General features: G+C 55.1%; 1 protein-coding gene across 1 annotated transcript in view; it reads right to left on the bottom strand.

Moving 5' to 3' along the window:
* ANXA5 (annexin A5) overlaps positions 1–7,585 on the bottom strand; it is a 51,037-nt gene extending 43,452 nt beyond the window's left edge. Inside the window, exons 1-2 of the mRNA XM_029594219.1 lie at positions 7,472–7,585; positions 7,279–7,344 (exon numbers count right to left, since the gene is read on the bottom strand). Coding sequence (XP_029450079.1) covers positions 7,279–7,290 — 12 coding nt within the window. The 5' untranslated portion in view covers positions 7,291–7,344; positions 7,472–7,585. The remainder of the gene's footprint in view (positions 1–7,278; positions 7,345–7,471) is intronic.
* Between the last annotated feature and the right edge of the window lie 11,865 nt (positions 7,586–19,450).

The raw sequence follows: 19,450 nt of genomic DNA, 5'->3' as shown, positions 1-19,450 counted from the left end.
TCCTCTGTGCTTATCCAGGCTTTACCCCTCACTCCCCTCACAGCTAAGGATCCTCTGTGCTTATCCCAGGCTTTACCCCTCACTCCCTCACAGCTAAGGATCCTCTGTGCTTATCCCAGGCTTTACCCTCACTCTCCCACAGCTAAGGATCCTCTGTGCTTATCCCAGGCTTTACCCCTCACTCCCTCACAGCTAAGGATCCTCTGTGCTTATCCCAGGCTTTACCCCTCACTCCCCCACAGCTAAGGATCCTCTGTGCTTATCCCAGGCTTTACCCCTCACTCCCCCCACAGCTAAGGATCCTCTGTGCTTATCCCAGGCTTTACCCCTCACTCCCCCCACAGCTAAGGATCCTCTGTGCTTATCCCAGGCTTTACCCCTCACTCCCTCACAGCTAAGGATCCTCTGTGCTTATCCCAGGCTTTACCCCTCACTCCCTCCACAGCTAAGGATCCTCTGTGCTTATCCCAGGCTTTACCCTCTCACTCCCCCACAGCTAAGGATCCTCTGTGCTTATCCCAGGCTTTACCCCTCACTCCCCTCACAGCTAAGGATCCTCTGTGCTTATCCCAGGCTTTACCCCTCACTCCCTCACAGCTAAGGATCCTCTGTGCTTATCCCAGGCTTTTCCCCTCACTCCCCTCACAGCTAAGGATCCTCTGTGCTTATCCCAGGCTTTACCTCTCACTCCCCCACAGCTAAGGATCCTCTGTGCTTATCCCAGGCTTTACCCTCACTCCCCCACAGCTAAGGATCCTCTGTGCTTATCCCAGGCTTTACCCCTCACTCCCCCACAGCTAAGGATCCTCTGTGCTTATCCCAGGCTTTACCCCTCACTCCCCTCACAGCTAAGGATCCTCTGTGCTTATCCCAGGCTTTACCCTCTCACTCCCCTCACAGCTAAGGATCCTCTGTGCTTATCCCAGGCTTTACCCCTCACTCCCCCACAGCTAAGGCTCCTCTGTGCTTATCCCAGGCTTTACTCTCACTCCCTCACAGCTAAGGATCCTCTGTGCTTATCCCAGGCTTTACCCCTCACACCCTCACAGCTAAGGATCCTCTGTGCTTATCCCAGGCTTTCCCTCTCACTCCCTCACAGCTAAGGATCCTCTGTGCTTATCCCAGGCTTTACCCCTCACTCCCTCACAGCTAAGGATCCTCTGTGCTTATCCCAGGCTTTACCCCTCACTCCCTCACAGCTAAGGATCCTCTGTGCTTATCCCAGGCTTTACCCCTCACTCCCTCACAGCTAAGGATCCTCTGTGCTTATCCCAGGCTTTACCCCTCACTCCCTCACAGCTAAGGATCCTCTGTGCTTATCCCAGGCTTTACCCCTCACTCCCTCACAGCTAAGGATCCTCTGTGCTTATCCCAGGCTTTACCCCTCACTCCCCCACAGCTAAGATCCTCTGTGCTTATCCCAGGCTTTACCTCTCACTCCCTCACAGCTAAGGATCCTCTGTGCTTACCTCTCACTCTCCCACAGCTAAGGATCCTCTGTGCTTATCCAGGCTTTACCTCTCACTCCCTCACAGCTAAGGATCCTCTGTGCTTATCCCAGGCTTTACCCCTCACTCCCCCACAGCTAAGGATCCTCTGTGCTTATCCCAGGCTTTATCCCTCACTCCCCACAGCTAAGGATCCTCTGTGCTTATCCCAGGCTTTACCCCTCACAGCTAAGGATCCTCTGTGCTTATCCCAGGCTTTACCCCTCACTCCCCACAGCTAAGGATCCTCTGTGTATCCCAGGCTTACCCCTCACTCCCTCACAGCTAAGGATCCTCTGTGCTTATCCCAGGCTTTACCTCTCACTCCCCCACAGCTAAGGATCCTCTGTGCTTATCCCAGGCTTTACCCCTCACAGCTAAGGATCCTCTGTGCTTATCCAGGCTTTACCCCTCACAGCTAAGGATCCTCTGTGCTTATCCCAGGCTTTACCCCTCACAGCTAAGGATCCTCTGTGCTTAACCCAGGCTTTACCCCTCACAGCTAAGGATCCTCACCCCTTACTCCCCCACAGCTAAGGATCCTCTGTGCTTATCCCAGGCTTTACCCCTAACTCCCCTCACAGCTAAGGATCCTCTGTGCTTATCCCAGGCTTTACCCCTCACTCCCCCACAGCTAAGGATCCTCTGTGCTTATCCCAGGCTTTACCTCCTCACTCCCCCACAGCTAAGGATCCTCTGTGCTTATCCCAGGCTTTACCCCTCACTCCCTCACAGCTAAGGATCCTCTGTGCTTATCCCAGGCTTTACCCCTCACTCCCCCACAGCTAAGGATCCTCTGTGCTTATCCCAGGCTTTACCCCTCACTCCCTCACAGCTAAGGATCCTCTGTGCTTATCCCAGGCTTTACCCCTCACTCCCCTCACAGCTCAGGATCCTCTGTGCTTTATCCCAGGCTTTACCCCTCACTCCTCACAGCTAAGGATCCTCTGTGCTTATCCCAGGCTTTACCCCTCACTCCCCACAGCTAAGGATCCTCTGTGCTTATCCCAGGCTTTACCCTCCCTCCCCCACAGCTAAGGATCCTCTGTGCTTATCCCAGGCTTTACCTCTCACTCCCCCACAGCTAAGGATCCTCTGTGCTTATCCCAGGCTTTACCTCTCACTCCCTCACAGCTAAGGATCCTCTGTGCTTATCCCAGGCTTTCCCCCTCACTCCCCCACAGCTAAGGATCCTCTGTGCTTATCCCAGGCTTTACCCCTCACTCCCTCACAGCTAAGGATCCTCTGTGCTTATCCCAGGCTTTACCCCTCACTCCCCCACAGCTAAGGATCCTCTGTGCTTATCCCAGGCTTTACCCCTCACTCCCCCACAGCTAAGGATCCTCTGTGCTTATCCCAGGCTTTACCCCTCACTCCCCCACAGCTAAGGATCCTCTGTGCTTATCCCAGGCTAGTCCAGCCCTGTCTCTGACCACCTGCTCACTCATTTCTTTTACCTATCATTCCCCTTTTATCCTATTCAGTGGTGTTGAAAACCTGGAAAGTTAGATAAAAAGTTGTGTGGGGAATGTGATTCGCTGTAGTTTCTCAAGCAGGTAGTCCAGCAGGGACTTACTGTGCTGTTCACTGTGTGTGAGTGTAAGCTGGTTCTCTCCAGGATCCTGCACCACAGTACTTGAGCCATTCCGGCTTTTAGTAAGAGTCAAAATCCAGATCATATCTCCATGTATTCACTACTGTAGATTTATTCCTCTTCATTCTGTTGATTTTATTTTCCATTGGCTCTGACCCTTTGTTCTATTTGATGTTTGTGTGCTGGTGGATTTATCATGGGTCACATTTTATCACTGGATGCTGCCTTGAGCTCTTCTGCAGGCTGACAAATTTAAAAGGGCAGGGCACTGCTTCTGAACGGACTATGGGTCATCTCCCTCCTCCGCGGCATCAGATTCAGAGCAGGATCTAACCTGTGACCCTTTTAGAGGGAAGGCGCTGCTACAGATTTCCAGTTTTGCATTTAGCCTGCTAGCACTTGCTTTCCATACCCTGGGAGATGCTGAGCCAGGCACACCTGGCACCAGGCCCAGGTGGGCTTAAGTTCCTGGTAAGAGGCAGGCACGCTGGCACAGAGCAGCGGCGCACACCAAGCCTTCCCTGGAAACAGGTAACAAAGGCGACAGTGCGGAGGCAGCACCGCTCACCAGGGGCATGCACGGCCCCTACCTGCCTACTGCTGACTCCCCAGTACCACACCCTCCCCCTCCAACCAGGAGGGGAACCAGAGGGTACAAACAAGCACAGCAGGAAGCCCTAGAAATTATCCCCTAAAAAACAAAACAAACAATGCTGCACAGGTCTGGAATCGGACCATATTAGTCAAGTAGGGCTACATGTTCTCAACATAAATACAGGCATAAAACCGGAAGCTGGGGCTGCTGCAGAGGAGGCACTCACTAACCCTGCTACAGAGGAGCTGACAACACAACTATAGCCAAACTGTAAATAATTAAACCAGCTTCGGTTTCGGCGGTAACCACCTCCACCTAAGAAATGAGTGAATGGAGTTAAGAATTCAGGGTTTGTAATTAAATACGCTGCAGGCGTTCTTCAGACTCCCTCACTGCTGGGGAGAAGCCAGAGGCGCTTCCAGCCAAGCAAAGAAGCCTGCAAACCGGATCGGCACCGCCACGAGCTCGCTGCTCGGGAGTTTAAACCGGACTCAGGGGAGGCCGAGGGACGATCAGCGTGCAGCGCAGGCCAGAGCACACTTTCTCATGCACATCCCAGGAAGGGTGGGGGTCCCCAGGGGGGTAATGGGGTTTCACATCCAGACCCTCAACTCCCGAATCAGCTTCCCAAAGAACCCAGGCCCCAAGGCCCCCTCTTTCCTGGCTCGAATGCTGCCCGCAGCTGTTAAACTCCTGCCTCCTGGCAACTGAGATCAGCATTCCCCAAGCCCAGCCTGGGGGACCCCCAGCCAGGTCTGCAGAATATTCACAGCCAGCGAGCGAGCTCCCAATGCCAAGCCGATGCATATTCATCGGGGAGGTCCCAAAAACCCGACCTGCTGAGCCCCCCCCCAGAACAGAGAGACTACATGAGGCATGAACAGAGCTGAAAATCCTCCCAGCTCCCTCTTCTCCGACAGCTTGCAACTTTTAAAAGTTCAGGGGCCTCACAAAGGGATCATCGCTCGCCCATTAGTTTTGTTTTCTTTTCCTGGCGGATAGGGCGGGCGGTCGCACCCTTTCCAGTCTGGAATTCCTCATTATCCTGATGTCGTAAGCACAAGGCCCACGTCTGGGCTGAAAGCGAGAGAATAAGACGGCGGAAGGTGGTTTCTTTAAAAAAAAGCTCTGCAGGGCGTGATCGGGGACTAGTTCTGCAAGGTTCTGCTCCTCTTGCACACAAAAGCTGGCTCTGCTCTCAGGAGTGGAAGTGGCAGATCCGGGAAGGGGCAGGCAGACGCCCCAGGCATGAGGGAGGAAGAGAGGGCATGGGACGGAGGCATGTGACCCCCTCGCTAGTGCAGAGCACAGCCACGTCAGCTCTCTCTGCAGAGCCACCATCTACACTGAAAATAAATCGTTGCCTTTCTGTATTCTTTTTGCTCCTTGTACTATTCTCAGCTCACCCTGTTTTTTCTCTCTTTCATCCTGGGGTAACCTTCTCTGCCTCAATCTTCCCTTGCTGCCTACAAGCCACCTCACCCCTTCCCAGCCTCGCCCTCCCCCCGGTACCTCTCCTCTCTGGAAGCCAGTGAGGAGGGCAGGTGAGGAGGTGTCTGAACCACGAATGCTGCCCCCTCAGACAGAACAGTGCCCCTGTCCTGCCTGCAGAGCACCCATCAGCGATGAAGTTAGTCCCCTGGTCTCCCCCTTATGTGCCAGGAGATTGAAAGCTGATAGCTCCACCCTGTAGATATCCTTCTCTTAAGCGTGTTATTCTATGAAGACAGCATGATCCCAGCCCAATATCAACAAGAACACGGGTCCTGAGCCACAACACAGTCGGAGCAGCCACACAGGCACCTGTACCAGGCTTAAAGGCAACCGAGCATGCATCGTAGGACTACTGTGTGGTGAGCAGGCTGGACGGCTGCCCCAAGGAAGCTGCACAGTCAGAACGGCCATTTGGAAAGTCAAATCACTTATTATGGAAGCACGGTAAAGCAGTTTCATGGTAAAGAGTGCGCTGTTTCCCATGAAATTGGCCACACATCTCTTATACTATAAGGGGAAACAGTGCATGGAAAACAAACTGCCATCCCCCCAAAAACTAGTAGCGCTCATCACACGCAAATTAACGCCTGCCTAAATTGTGAGTAACCGGGAAACGCGTACAGAAAAGCTGAAGATGCTGCTTTTCTGAACACCTTCCGACTTCATAGCCTAGCGATATGAAGTCGGAAGAACCAAGAATTTGGGGACAAAAAAAAAAGTTTGCTTGCCGGTCAGCGGTTAGAAAAGCTGACGCTCAGTTTTATCGGCATCTGTTTTCCCAACCCGTGGCTGTCAGCAGGTCCAGTAAAACAGAGCACCGGTTGTCGGGACCTGCCGACAGGAGTCCCTAGCTCCTCCTTATTAGCGCGACCCCTCATTTAAATAAAGAATCGCGTGCCCAGGAGAGGTGCCCGGCGCGCGTGTGGGGACAGTGGGCGCTCCCACTTTTCTTACTGTATCGGCCTGAATGAAAGCCAATGCCAAGCGATTCATCCATGGCCAAGCTGCCAGCCTCCCATCCCCCCAGGTATCGCTCACCTTTCCCAAGCCTCCCATCCCCCCAGGTATCGCTCACCTTTCCCAAGCCTCCCATCCCCCCCCAGGTATCGCTCACCTTTCCCAAGCCTCCCATCCCCCCCAGGTATCGCTCACCTTTCCCAAGCCTCCCATCCCCCCAGGTATCGCTCACCTTTCCCAAGCCTCCCATCCCCCCAGGTATCGCTCACCTTTCCCAAGCCTCCCATCCCCCCCAGGTATCGCTCACCTTTCCCAAGCCTCCCATCCCCCCAGGTACCGCTCACCTTTCCCAAGCCTCCCATCCCCCCCCAGGCATCGCTCACCTTTCCCAAGCCTCCCATCCCCCCCCAGGCATCGCTCACCTTTCCCAAGCCTCCCATCCCCCCCCAGGCACCGCTCACCTTTCCCAAGCCTCCCATCCCCCCCCAGGCATCGCTCACCTTTCCCAAGCCTCCCATCCCCCCCAGGCATCGCTCACCTTTCCCAAGCCTCCCATCCCCCCCCAGGCATCGCTCACCTTTCCCAAGCCTCCCATCCCCCCCCAGGCACCGCTCTCACCTGTCCCAAGCCTCCCATCCCCCCCCAGGCACCGCTCTCACCTGTCCCAAGCCTCCCATCCCCCCCCAGGCACCGCTCTCACCTGTCCCAAGGCTGCTGAGAAGGCAGCCTAAGCGCTGGGCAAGCAGGAGGCGCCGGGGAGAGAGCCAGGAGGGTTCTGCCTGCTGGAGGAGGCGCCAGCCCACAGTAGCCAGAGTTGAAGTCTTGGCGATTGGTGCTGCTGCTCCCAAGTTCCAGCCGGGAGCCAATGCACCCCCCCTTGGGTCTGTTCTTGGCAGGGCAGGGGCGACTGCCTCCAGAGCCCCTCTCAGAAGGGGAGCGCTCTGGGGTAGTGCCAGGAGGCCCCCTGGGTACAGAGATCGGCCGAGCCCAAAGGGGCACCCAACGAGCAAGGAGAGGGCCCGAGAGCTGCACAGGAGGGGAGCCACAGTCACCCACCCACCGGATGCAGACCGAGGACACCCGCCTGCTCCCCTAGGGGGCGCTCCCAGAGCAGGGCAAGGAGCGCTGGACGGAGCCAGCCCGGCACTCACCTTACTGGCCATGGCTTGTGCGGAGCGAGCGGGAGGAGGAAGGAAGGAAGGAGGGCGCCTGCAGAGCTGCGGAAAGGAGAGAGGAGGAGAAGGCAGTGAGTTTCAGGCACCCGACTCGCCCCCGGGACTCGGACTGGGAGAGAGATCCGGGTCCCCCCTCCGGCCCCGGCCCCGGCCCCCTCACAGCGCTCACCTGGGACAGCAGCAGCGTTAGAGCGAGGGATGCGAAGGCAGCAAACTCTCCGAGAGTCGAAGAAAGAGGAAAAGAGCCACCGCCCCTGCCTGACTCCGCCCCCGGCTACTCCCAACCGGCCCGACAGGCTCCGCCCCTGCTTGACTCCGCCCCCGGTTACGCCCAACCGGCCCGACAGACTCCGCCCCTTTCTGACCCCGCCCCGCCCGCAACCATGACATCTGACTCCGCCCCCGGCTACTCCCAACCGGCCTGACAGACTCCGCCCCTTTCTGACCCCGCCCTTCCCGGGCGTTCACCTTCCCCTGTCCCAGAGTTCAGTGCTGGCGGCGCCTGCGGACGGGCGGAAGGGAAACGTGTCAGCGGGAGGGAAATGAAAAATGGGATGGGAGAGACGCTGCTTTCAGGAAGTTCCGCTCTCAGCGCTCCGTGCTGTATACATGTATTACATTTATCAGTGTTAGACCTGCCTGGGGCTCTGAGGAAGATCCACTCTTCAGCTGTTTGTGCTGTATTCATGCTTTACATCTGTCAGTGTGATGCCTGCATGATGCTGAGGAAGATGCACTCTTCAGTTATCCATTCTGTATTCATGCTTTATGTATCTTTATGTGTATCAGTGTGATTCCTGCAGGGAATTATGATGAAGATCTGTTCTGCAGCTCTCAGTGCTGTATTCATGCTTTGCGAGTATCAGTGTGATTTCTGCATGGAGCTATGATGACGATTTGCTCTTCAGCTGTCTGTGCTGTATTCATGCTTTACGTGTATCAGTGTGACGCCTGCATGGGGCTCTGATGAAGATCTGCTCTTCAGCTGTCTGTGCTGTATACAAGCTTTACATGTATCAGCGTGTCGCCTGCATGGAGCTCTGATGAAGATCTGTTCTTCAGCTGTCTGTGCTGTATTCATGCTTTACGTGTATCAGTGTGATGCCTGCATGGGGCTCTGATGAAGATCTGCTCTGCAACTCTCTGTGCTGTATTCATGCTTTGTGTGTATCAGTGTGATGCCTGCATGGGGCTCTGTTGAAAAGCTCCTCTTCAGCTGTCTGTGCTGTATTCAAGCTTTACGTGTATCAGCGTGATGCCTGCATGGGGCTCTGATGAAGATCTGCTCTTCAGCTGTCTGTGCTGTATTCATGCTTTATGTGTATCAGTGTGAGTCCTGCATGGGGCTCTGATGAGGATCTGCTCTTCAGCTGTCTGTGCTGCATTCATGCTTTATGTGTATCAGTGTGACACCTGCATGGGGCTCTGATGAAGATCTGCTCTTCAGCTGTCTGTGCTGTATTCATGCTTTATGTGTATCAGTGTGAGTCCTGCATAGGGATCTGATGAGGATCTGCTCTTCAGCTGTCTGTGCTGTATTCATGCTTTACGTGTATCAGTCTGACGCCTGCATGGGGCTCTGATGAGGATCTGCTCTTCAGCTGTCTGTGCTGTATTCATGCTTTACGTGTATCAGTGTGAGTCCTGCATAGGGATCTGATGAGGATCTGCTCTTCAGCTGTCTGTGCTGTATTCATGCTTTACGTGTATCAGTGTGACACCTGCATGGGGCTTTGATGAAGATGTGCTCTTCAGCTGTCTGTGCTGTATTCATGCTTTATGTGTATCAGTGTGATGCCTGCATGGGGCTCTGATGAAGATCTGCTCTTCAGCTGTCTGTGCTGTATTCATGCTTTATGTGTATCAGTGTGACACCTGCATGGGGCTTTGATGAAGAGCTCCTCTTCAGCTGTCTGTGCTGTATTCATGCTTTATGTGTATCAGTGTGACACCTGCATGGGGCTCTGATGAAGATCTGCTCTTCAGCTGTCTGTGCTGTATTCATGCTTAACGAGTGTCAGTGTGACACCAGCATAGGGCTCTGACAAGGCTTATTTAATTTATATTCCACCTAAACCAAACCTGTTGTAGGCGGATTACAATACAACTTGAAAATCAATAGAACAGATTACTCACATGAAAATTCACATTGGTGAACAACTAAAATCAATAAAACAGAAATATCAGTAAAGTACAGTAAGAATAGCTTGAAGCTGCTTCTCTCACATATAGGCAGCCAAAGGCTTCACAGAACAAACAGGTTTTCAACTGCCTACGAAAGAGTTTATCATCTGCCATATTTTGCAATTCACTAGGCAGCTTATTCCCCATCTCTGGACCAAAAGTGGAGAAGGCTCATTCACGAGTCTCTTTTAAATGAGCATCTTTCAGTGAAGGAACAGCCAAAAACAGCGGGTGGGAACATAAAACGTTAATAAGCATCATAAAATAACAAAGTGCAGACTTATTCAAAGTTTCCAAAAGCATGGGTAATATTTGATGTGCAAGCATAGGTAATGTTTGATGTGCTGCATGCTAGGCAGCCAGTGCAGTTGCCTGATCCTGCAGTCTCCCAGCCCTCACCAGCCTTGCAGGGCAGGAATTCAGCAGTGTGGTCGTCCAATTAACAGTCCATTACCATAATCGATTTTTGTCAAAACAAATGGTTGTATTAGGGTTCTAAAGTCATCTCTTAAATGGCGTAATAACCTCAGTTTATAATAGCCTGATCACAAGACAGGTTTAATGTGTGCCTTTAAATATAATGCTGAATCTTACAGAAAACCAAGGCCTCTTACTACATCAGTAAATGGAACAGTTCTGCCCTTGATTGCTAAACCAGCAGGAACTTCTGCAATAGTCTTAGGAGACAACCACAACCATTCGGTCTTTTTTAAGTTCAAAATTAATTGATTCTCCCAGAGTCATATCTGAATTGTAGAAGAGCAAGAGACCCTTTCAAATTATATGCCAGCAACATATAAGTTATAAGAAAGCATCCAATTGATGCACATACACCGGAGAGAAGAGAGTAGCAGTCAGGGCCGAACCTTGAGGTGCACCGGTTTACATTGTATAATTGTGGAAACCAATTATAGACAGCACCTCCAGTCCCTAACGGGGCGAAGTCGGGCAAGTAAAACAGCATGACCAACAAACATCAAACGCCAAGGACAGATCTACAAAGACTGTAATTATAATGTGGCCTTGATCCAGTTTGTGCAGTAAAGCGTTAGATACAGCAGCTAGAACGGTCTCAGTACCAGGATGGCAACGAAAGCCACTTTGCTGAGGACTAAGCATCCCTTGGTCATCTAAAAATTCAGCCAGTTATCTCGAAACAGATAAACTCGATGTCGGCCTGTAACTGCCTCATAAATCTCCTGGTATGCTACCGTTATTAGGCCTTCTTTAATTTGTTTGGGTAAGCTCCCTCAGTTAGTGACTTAGTGACCGAGTAAGCTCCCTCGGTTAGTGACTCAGCTGGTGACTCAGTTAGTGACAGAGTAAGCTCACTCCCTTAGTGAGTGCGACTACCAAAATAGGCAGCAAAACTATTTTTAGCAATTCTGAAGATCTCTGCAGGGCAGGGATTTAAGAAACTCTTAGATGCTTTCAAGCTCTTTAGAAGTAATATGGGGAAAAGTGTTCCACTGTGTATTCTCTGCATCAGCCTGGCCTGTACAATCCTCTGCAAATTCCTGGCAGGCAATGGCGCAAGACGCAACAACATTTCTTTTATTGCTCTGTTAAAGAACGGACCAAATGAAATAATTGCAAAGGAGGATTTAATGATTGTCGTAGCTTGGCTGAAGAGGATTTCCTCTGGGTTTCATTGAATAAAGCCCCGTATTTAGCACGGGCCTGACAACATTCGTTTCTGTCCTCCACTAGAGATTTTTTAAAACATCTACGCTCAGAGTTTCCGCATTTCCCTCTTCGCTTAAGCTAAATCTTTAGTAAACCAGGGTATGAAAGTCCCATTGATAATACGGGCATCCAGGACATCACTCTCTCACATCCACCCTTTACATTCCTCAATAATCACAGACAATGGGGGTTTGGGTTTAACAAGGCCGCAGCTTTAATAATAACCTGGAGGCCCGAGCCCCAATAACATTACAAAATCAACAGTAACAATCTTCCAGCCGTCCGCCACTCCTCTAGCAAGACGACTCTCCACCAGCCACTCAGCTTGCCTTTTGGCTTCCTCACCAGATTCAGACTCCAACCACCTTCCAGCAAGGAGCCAACCCAGTGTGCCACCGCCGCCTTCTAGCAAGTAGCCAGGCCTGCCGAATGACTCCCGCCGCCTTCTAGCAAGGAGTCCGCCGCCCAAGCGTTCCTCAGTAGTACATCACATTGAAATCGTCCCCTGAATCCAACATCTCATCAATATATAAACAGTGTACCGCCAGCATTGGCTCGGGCCATCCGCCATAGACACAGACATGAGATGTCTGTGACCCCCAAAGATGCGGCCAAAACTACAAAGGGAAGAACTCCTCTAAGGCCTCCTGAATCGAATTAAGGAATAAGTCCATCCCGAGAAACGAAAGGTGTACACCGTCCTTTCCAAACAACCCAGCTACCGACCCCCAGGACCATTCATAACGAATGTGCCTGCCCCCCAACCGCACCAACCAGGCCCCAATCTGTTGGTTGGCTTTGGATCTACTACGACGCCAAATCACCTTGTCCGATTCAGAAGGCCTTATCAAAATATCCGACCAACACACTACAACAGATGGTAACATCATAGAAATCATCATGAGATCCTTTCGGACCATACCGATGAACTGCTTGGCGGGCAGCTTACCCCAATCATTGCCCCCCAGATGAACTACCACCGCCCGCGGCAGTCCCAGCCGCTCGCGCGCCTCCCGCACGCACGGGATAAGCTCATCCCAAACCATGCCCCGCCGACCCAGCCAATGTACCCGAGCCCCCCCTCTTGTGTAAGTCCAAGTGCGGCCCGTAAGGGCGGCCGCAAACATGTCTGTGGGCCCAGTGGGTATAAGAATGTCCCACAATCCACGCTGCCTTCCCCGTTGTGTCTGCACCTGGAAAGAAACAAGAGTTAATACGGTTCCCTACCACCCCGAACCGGGGCGAACATACCCCTGAAAAGCATTAGATCGCCACCGCCCAATTCGCTGAATCACTGCTCCGGGTAAACCTGCCTGCGCCGCCGCGGTTGCTGCGCCGATCCGGAAGGAATGAGTCCCGAAACGGCCGACTACCAAACCCACGGACGACAATGCCTCACGAAGAACCCTTTCGAATTGAAACCGCGTCAGCGGGCGAAGATCCGCATGAATCAAAAACGTACCCCACCCTGGGGGCCGCACCCGACAATACTGCGCTGCGTTGAACACTGGGCACGTACACAAACCAGGCACTGCCCGCAGCTCCACCAACATCCCCTTGCCAGCCTGATCGGTTTTGGATCTAGGGATGAAGATCCTCACTGACCGTGTAGTGACCCGCACATGTCGCGCCAATAAACCCAGACTGTCCGGGCTGGCCGCCGACCGCGCCACCAATTCGCTAATTCGAAAGGCCCCAAAAAAGGCAAACACGAAGGCCAACCTAAATAACAACGTCTCATACGACGAGAAACATATGCCCGCCAAAGCCTCCCACAACCTCAGCAAAATATCATGAGTGATCGGTAAGCGCCTGTCCTCACGACGCCCCACCTCTCTAGCCCATCCCACCAAGACACGACGCACAATAAATCTGCCCGCTGGGAACCCCCATCCATGGGCCCTCATAAAAAAGGAGAACCCCGCTAATTGCTTGCCCACAGCCGCTTTCGTATAACCGGCCGCTCTACTAAGCTCGAGGAAACGAAGCAACAACATATCAGACACGGGACCTCCACGCCACCCCGCCGCAGACAGAAATGCCACCACTTTCCGGGCACCCGCCACGTAACTTGACCATGTGGACGGGGCTAGTGAAGCCCGCAGCAGGTTCCAGGCCTGGGGAAACCGAACCTCCAGAGGGAAGATGGCACTGCAACTCCGCAGGGATCCGCCTCGGGGGCCAATACTCGAAACAACTCCCACTTGAAACGAGAAAGAGAATCAGCCACACCGTTAGCAACCCCTGGTACATGACGAGCCCAAATAGTCACGTTTAAAGTCATGCAGCACAAGATCAATTCCCGCAACAACTCTGACACCCTAGCACACTTGGCAGCCCTCTTATTAATGACTTCAACCACACCCATGTTGTCGCACCAGAAGACGACCCGTCTGCCCTGAAGCCGCGGGCCCCAAATATGCAGGGCTACCACGATCGGAAACAGCTCCAGGAAGGTGATATTCTTCGTAATCCCCGCGGTTATCCACCCCACCGGCCACTCCGCCGCACACCACGAACCTTGAAAGTAAGCCCCAAAGCCGAAAGCTCCCGCCGCGTCTGTAAACAAATCGAGGTCATGATTGGAAAGCGGGTTATCCTGCCAAAGCATTGTCCCATTAAAGTCAACCAAGAACCGATCCCATATCTTCAAATCCTCCCTCATCAAGGCAGTAACCCGGACCCGATGATGGTGCCTTGCCACCCCCACCATTGCCCTGGTCAAGCGCCGCAGAAAAGCCCTAGCCATAGGAATTACGCGGCATGTGAAATTCAAACTTCCCACCAGTGACTGCAACTCGAAGAGCGTGAGCTTAGGCCGCTCCAACGCCCGGCTGACCAACTCCCGCAGCCGAACCACCTTCTCGCAGGGTAAACGCGAGACCATCGCTATCGAATCCACCTCGATCCCCAAAAACACCAGCCTAGTACACGGACCCTCCGTCTTACCGGCAGCCAACGGAATGCCAAACTCGCTAGCCACCCCCTGAAAGCAGCTCAACAAAGACAAACAATCCGCCGACCCTGCGACTCCCACAAACAGGAAGTCATCCAGGTAATGAACCACATTCCCTGACCCCGCCCGACTGACCACCACCCAATGCAAGAAGGTACTAAACGCCTCGAAGTAAGCACATGCGATCGAACATCCCATGGGCATACATTTGTCAAAATAGAAAGAATTCCGAAAACGAAATCCCAACAGGTGAAAATCCAGCGGGTGAACCGGCAACAGCCGGAAAGCCGATTCGATATCGGTTTTTGCCAACAATGCACCCGGACCACAACGCATGATCACCCTCACTGCCGAATCGAAGGAAGCGTACCGTACCGCGCAAAGTGCCTTAGGGATACAGTCATTCACGGAGTCTCCCGCCGGGAAAGACAGATTGTGAATTAAGCGATACTTTACAGGCTCCCTTTTTGGGATGACCGCCAGCGGGGACAACACCAACCCTCGGAACGGCGGCTCCGGGAATGGACCCGCAATCCGCCCCAAGACTATTTCCCCGCGCAGCTTTTCGTCCACTATCGCTACTAACCGGTTGATCGACGGACAATTCTCCCCACCCCCCCCCAGGTATCCGCTCCCCGCACGGAATCCGAAAACCCTCCGAAAAACCCCTCTCCAACAAATCAGCTCCGTCCCGCATAGGGTAAGCCTGCAACCACTGACGCATGGGACCAAGCAGGACTGGAGAGGCTGCCATGCCCCAAACCTCACTTCCCCCCACTTTTGGCGCCGGAAGTGCCGGCGGATCCATCGCCTGGCCGCTTGACACACCGCGATGCGGGATGGGCGGCTCCACAAGAGGCACACGCATGTCGGAACTTGCAGTCTGTAAAGGAGCACGCGGAGCGGTTAAACCGCCAGCAGACATCAGAGCCCCCTGCCCCCGCCTTGCCCGCCCCAAGAGCGGGAAACCCTTGGCGAAAGGGCCGTGTGAAGCCCGCACCCGCAGACACTCCAGCTCCCGAACTGCCCCCGACCGCCTTAGAGGCCATTTGAGTCAACCACAAACTCACGTCTTGCGTGCCCCAGGTCATAAACCGATTTTCTTCCATGCGATCCCTAAAACGCTCGTCATAATTAAGCCACGACCACCCATCATAGGTCTTGCTCGCAGCCAATATCGCGTCAGCATAGGACAACATCGGACCATACTGTGACGGGTCACGATGCCCAATCACACTGGCCAGACGCAAAAAAGACCGAGTCCAATTATGACTATTCCGCGCCACCTTCACTTGAACTCCTGGAAAACGATCGCTCTTCCCACGCTTCTTCTTATGCTTTCGCTTCCCGCGACGCCCCTCCAACAATTGAAAAATATCAATAAATTTGCGGCGCCTAATCTTCCGCCGGAGCGCTCTAGGAACCTCTTCCCATAGCTCCGAAAAAGTAACAAGCGCTGGAGTACCACAAGAAGCCTCCCCGGGTTTGGCACCAGGCAACACCCCAGCCGCCGAATCAGAAGAGGTGGACGAGGAAGAGGACGAACAGGAAGAAGTCGACTCCGAGGAACTGTCCCGCTCCCTCCGCCGCTTGGACCTGGATTTTTTGCGAGCTGCCCCGCGGGCCTTACCTGCTGCCAAACCCGCGCCCCCTCTATCTTCCGTCCTGCTCCTAATCCCTTTGTCCGAGTCCCCCCGCGACCTTCCAGGCAGCACCCCAGAATCCGCCGCCACCTCCCTAACCCCGTCCCCAGGGAAAAGAAGGAACTCACCTTGAGGGAAATCACTGACTGCCGCCACTCCAAGCACCGCTGACCCCTCCGCCATCGCCCGCCGCTCAGCAACTGCAGCCTCATTCCTCCAGGCCTCATGCCGCGACGGACCGGGCCCGTCCCCGCCGTCCTCAGCCGAACCCATCTGTGAAGAACCAACAGCAGGCACAGGAGGAGGACCCACCTGCAAACCGACGGACCGTCTCCCCCCCTCCCTCGCGAGGACCCCTTGCCACACTCGACCCCCTGTTCAGACCACGCGCCCCGCGTCCGGCCCTCACCCGCCCCGGGGTCCCCCTAGAGAGACTCCCTGCTGTGTCCCCCCCAGCTTCACATAGCGGCCTAGAAGCCACCCGCTCAGCGTCTGCCAGCCACGGCGCAACTTGCCCCTCCCCCGAGATCTCCTCGGCCCCCCTGGCAGACAGTAACCGGCGGCCTGACTGCAGGAGCCCGCAAGCCACAGCACGCCGCTTGTGTCGCCACCCCGTAGGAGAACGTCGTGACTCCCCCGACCACTCCCACCATGGCTCCCCGTCACTTGCCTCTTGCAAGTCTCCTGCCCGCCGCACCAGATCCACCCCGGACCATCCCGGCAGCAGCCCTGTACCGCCCGATCCGTCTAAAGGAACCCCCCCGCAGGCCCTATCCCATCCTTCCAACTCCGCAGGGCCAGACCCTACCCCCATCCCCGACCTGGCTGCGCCAATCCCGGCGCGCACAACACCCGCGCCGGCGCCCCAGCCGGCCGACCCTGCCCCCATCAGGCCGCACGGCCCTGATTCGCCGCCGGCCCCCGAAGGCGCGCCCAGCCTACCAACCCCCCTGCCTCTGCCGCCCCCCTGGGAGCGCGAACGCGAGCGGGACGCTCGCCCGGCTCTCCTCCTACCCGGCCCCGCCTCCACCTCGATCAGCCGAAGCCCCTCTGGCCCTCCACGGCCTCCGTCCTCCTCACCAGCCACGCCTCCCTCGCTCGCCGTAGCCCGCCCATCGTCATCTGCACCACCCCATGCATCCCCGCTCACCCGCTCCTCCGCCGACCGAACGGGCTCCCGGCCGGGCGAAACGCCGCCCTCCTCCGAATCTCCGGGGACGCAAGCCGCCTCTTCCGAGGCCATCTCCGGACGTGCAGCAGCTGCCTCGCGCCGCAATCAGCGACCGCCCGCCTCTGCTCCTCGCCCCTCACCGCAGGTACCTCGCCGCTGCCGAGCCCTTTTTGCACGCCTAGTATTCCTAAGGAAGACTACTCGTGGAAAAAACGGCCTCTGCCTCTTGGAGCAGCCACGCCGCAGAGAAGGACTGTGCCGCGTTGCTCCGAGGCAGCCCCTACCCTAAATTCAAACACGGCTTGCTGGCCAATCAGGATTGGCCAGCATCACCTCAACTCCTCCTTCTGCCCCTAGCCTTACCTCACTGATAACAGCCTCACCTTCTCCTGACCCCGACCCCCCCCCCCTCCGCTGCCTGTCCCTCCGGTGACCCCTGCCTTCCTGGGCCCTTCCTCGTCCTGTGGCACCCTACCCCTAGGGACCTGCCCCTTCCCGAGCATGCCTGGGCCCGCATTACCTTGGCCTGCCAGTCAATTCGACTGTCAGGCCCTCCATGACAGTTTTCTTAAGCCTTCAGTTATTTTGGCACAGACATCTTCAGGGCAGAGGCCACGCTCTACAATGGCGATTTATCAAACTGAATAATCAAGCAGTCGTCTCAGCAAAACTGATCTGAAATGAGGTTTTGGCCAGCGCTGCTCCTTCAGGTGGTTGTGTAGATACATATTTTCAGCTGCTCCCTGTGATCTGGGCACTGTCTCCCAGTCAGCCCAACCTTCCCTCCGAATAATTTCCTTATTTTAGCCTCCCGGTCCGGCAGCACTGGTCTCTGATCCCGGTACTGACCTTGCCACAAGGGTCACCCTCCTGCCCTTTGTGTGCAATTCCAGGTTCAGCCATTGTATTAGGAGCAGAGGTGCCAACGGGAGTCCTGTGTTAGCCGGGATTTCCCCCTCTGACACACACTGTTGAGTCAGGATCTTGCTAGTGTGAGTCACTGCTGGCCAAGCCCTCAGTCCGTGAGCCAGGAGTCTGACCTAATGGTGGGAAAGGCATTTTGATCTGAGTTAAAGCACAGCAAGCATGGCCTGCAGTCTCTTCACGTTCATGCACTGATTTAATGCACCGCTTTACTTGTGTAAATCAGAGCAGGTTAGAAGAGAAAATGTTTTCTGCTATGGGGGACGCGCTGGTGCCCCTCTGCTCCTATGCACGAGCTGCAGCAGCTGCTCTCTGCTGGGCCCAGCAAGCATCGAAGCGCAGGGATTCTCTGCTCCTATGCACGAGCTGCAGCTGCTCTCTGCTGGGCCCAGCAAGCATCGAGGCGCAGGGATTCTCTGCTCCTATGCACAAGCTGCAGCTGCTCTCTGCTGGGCCCAGCTAGCATCGAGGCGCAGGGATTCTCTGCTCCTATGCATGAGCTGCAGCCGCTCTCTGCTGGGCCCAGCTAGCATCGAGGCGCAGGGATTCTCTGCTCCTAATCACGAGCTGCAGCTGCTCTCTGCTGGGCCCAGCTAGCATCGAGGCGCAGGGATTCTCTGCTCCTATGCACGAGCTGCAGCCGCTCTCTGCTGGGCCCAGCAAGCATCGAGGCGCAGGGATTCTCTGCTCCTATGCACAAGCTGCAGCTGCTCTCTGCTGGGCCCAGCTAGCATCGAGGCGCAGGGATTCTCTGTTCCTAATCAAGAGCTGCAGCTGCTCTCTGCTGGGCTCAGCTAGCATCGAGGCGCAGGGATTCTCTGCTCCTATGCACAAGCTGCAGCTGCTCTCTGCTGGGCCCAGCTAGCATCGAGGCGCAGGGATTCTCTGCTCCTAATCACGAGCTGCAGCCGCTCTCTGCTGGGCCCAGCTAGCATCGAGGTGCAGGGATTCTCTGCTCCTAATCACGAGCTGCAGCCGCTCTCTGCTGGGCCCAGCTAGCATCGAGGCGCGGGGATTCTCTGCTCCTATGCACGAGCTGCAGCCGCTCTCTGCTGGGCCCAGCTAGCATCGAGGCGCGGGGATTCTCTGCTCCTATGCACGAGCTGCAGCCGCTCTCTGCTGGGCCCAGCTAGCATCGAGGCGCGGGGATTCTCTGCTCCTATGCACGAGCTGCAGCCGCTCTCTGCTGGGCCCAGCTAGCATCGAGGCGCGGGGATTCTCTGCTCCTATGCACGAGCTGCAGCCGCTCTTTGCTGGGCCCAGCTAGCATCGAGGCGCAGGGACTCTCTGCCCTGCATCCCATAAAGAGCACGGGGAATCTGTTACTCTTCACCAGGGAAGGGGCCTATGAATCACGGAGGCCAGCATTCAGATCCCACTGCTGCTTCTTCTGACTTGGGCAAGTTACTCCCCACCCCCCTCTGCTTCCTCAGCCGGTTACTTAGATTCAGGCCGATACAGAACGGTGCGCTCAGGCTGAGCGCACTGTTAGCCCCCGTTTGGCCGCGTGTTTTTGACGCTCTAGCGCATGGAAAATGCGTGGCCAAACCTCCTGAAACTAATAGCGCTCATCACATGCAAATT

The sequence above is a fragment of the Rhinatrema bivittatum genome, chromosome 1 (assembly GCF_901001135.1).
Source record: "Rhinatrema bivittatum chromosome 1, aRhiBiv1.1, whole genome shotgun sequence".
NCBI classification, from domain to species: Eukaryota; Metazoa; Chordata; class Amphibia; order Gymnophiona; family Rhinatrematidae; genus Rhinatrema; species Rhinatrema bivittatum.
Note: the sequence above shows the minus strand (reverse complement) of the source record. Positions and strands in the feature narration are given on the sequence as shown.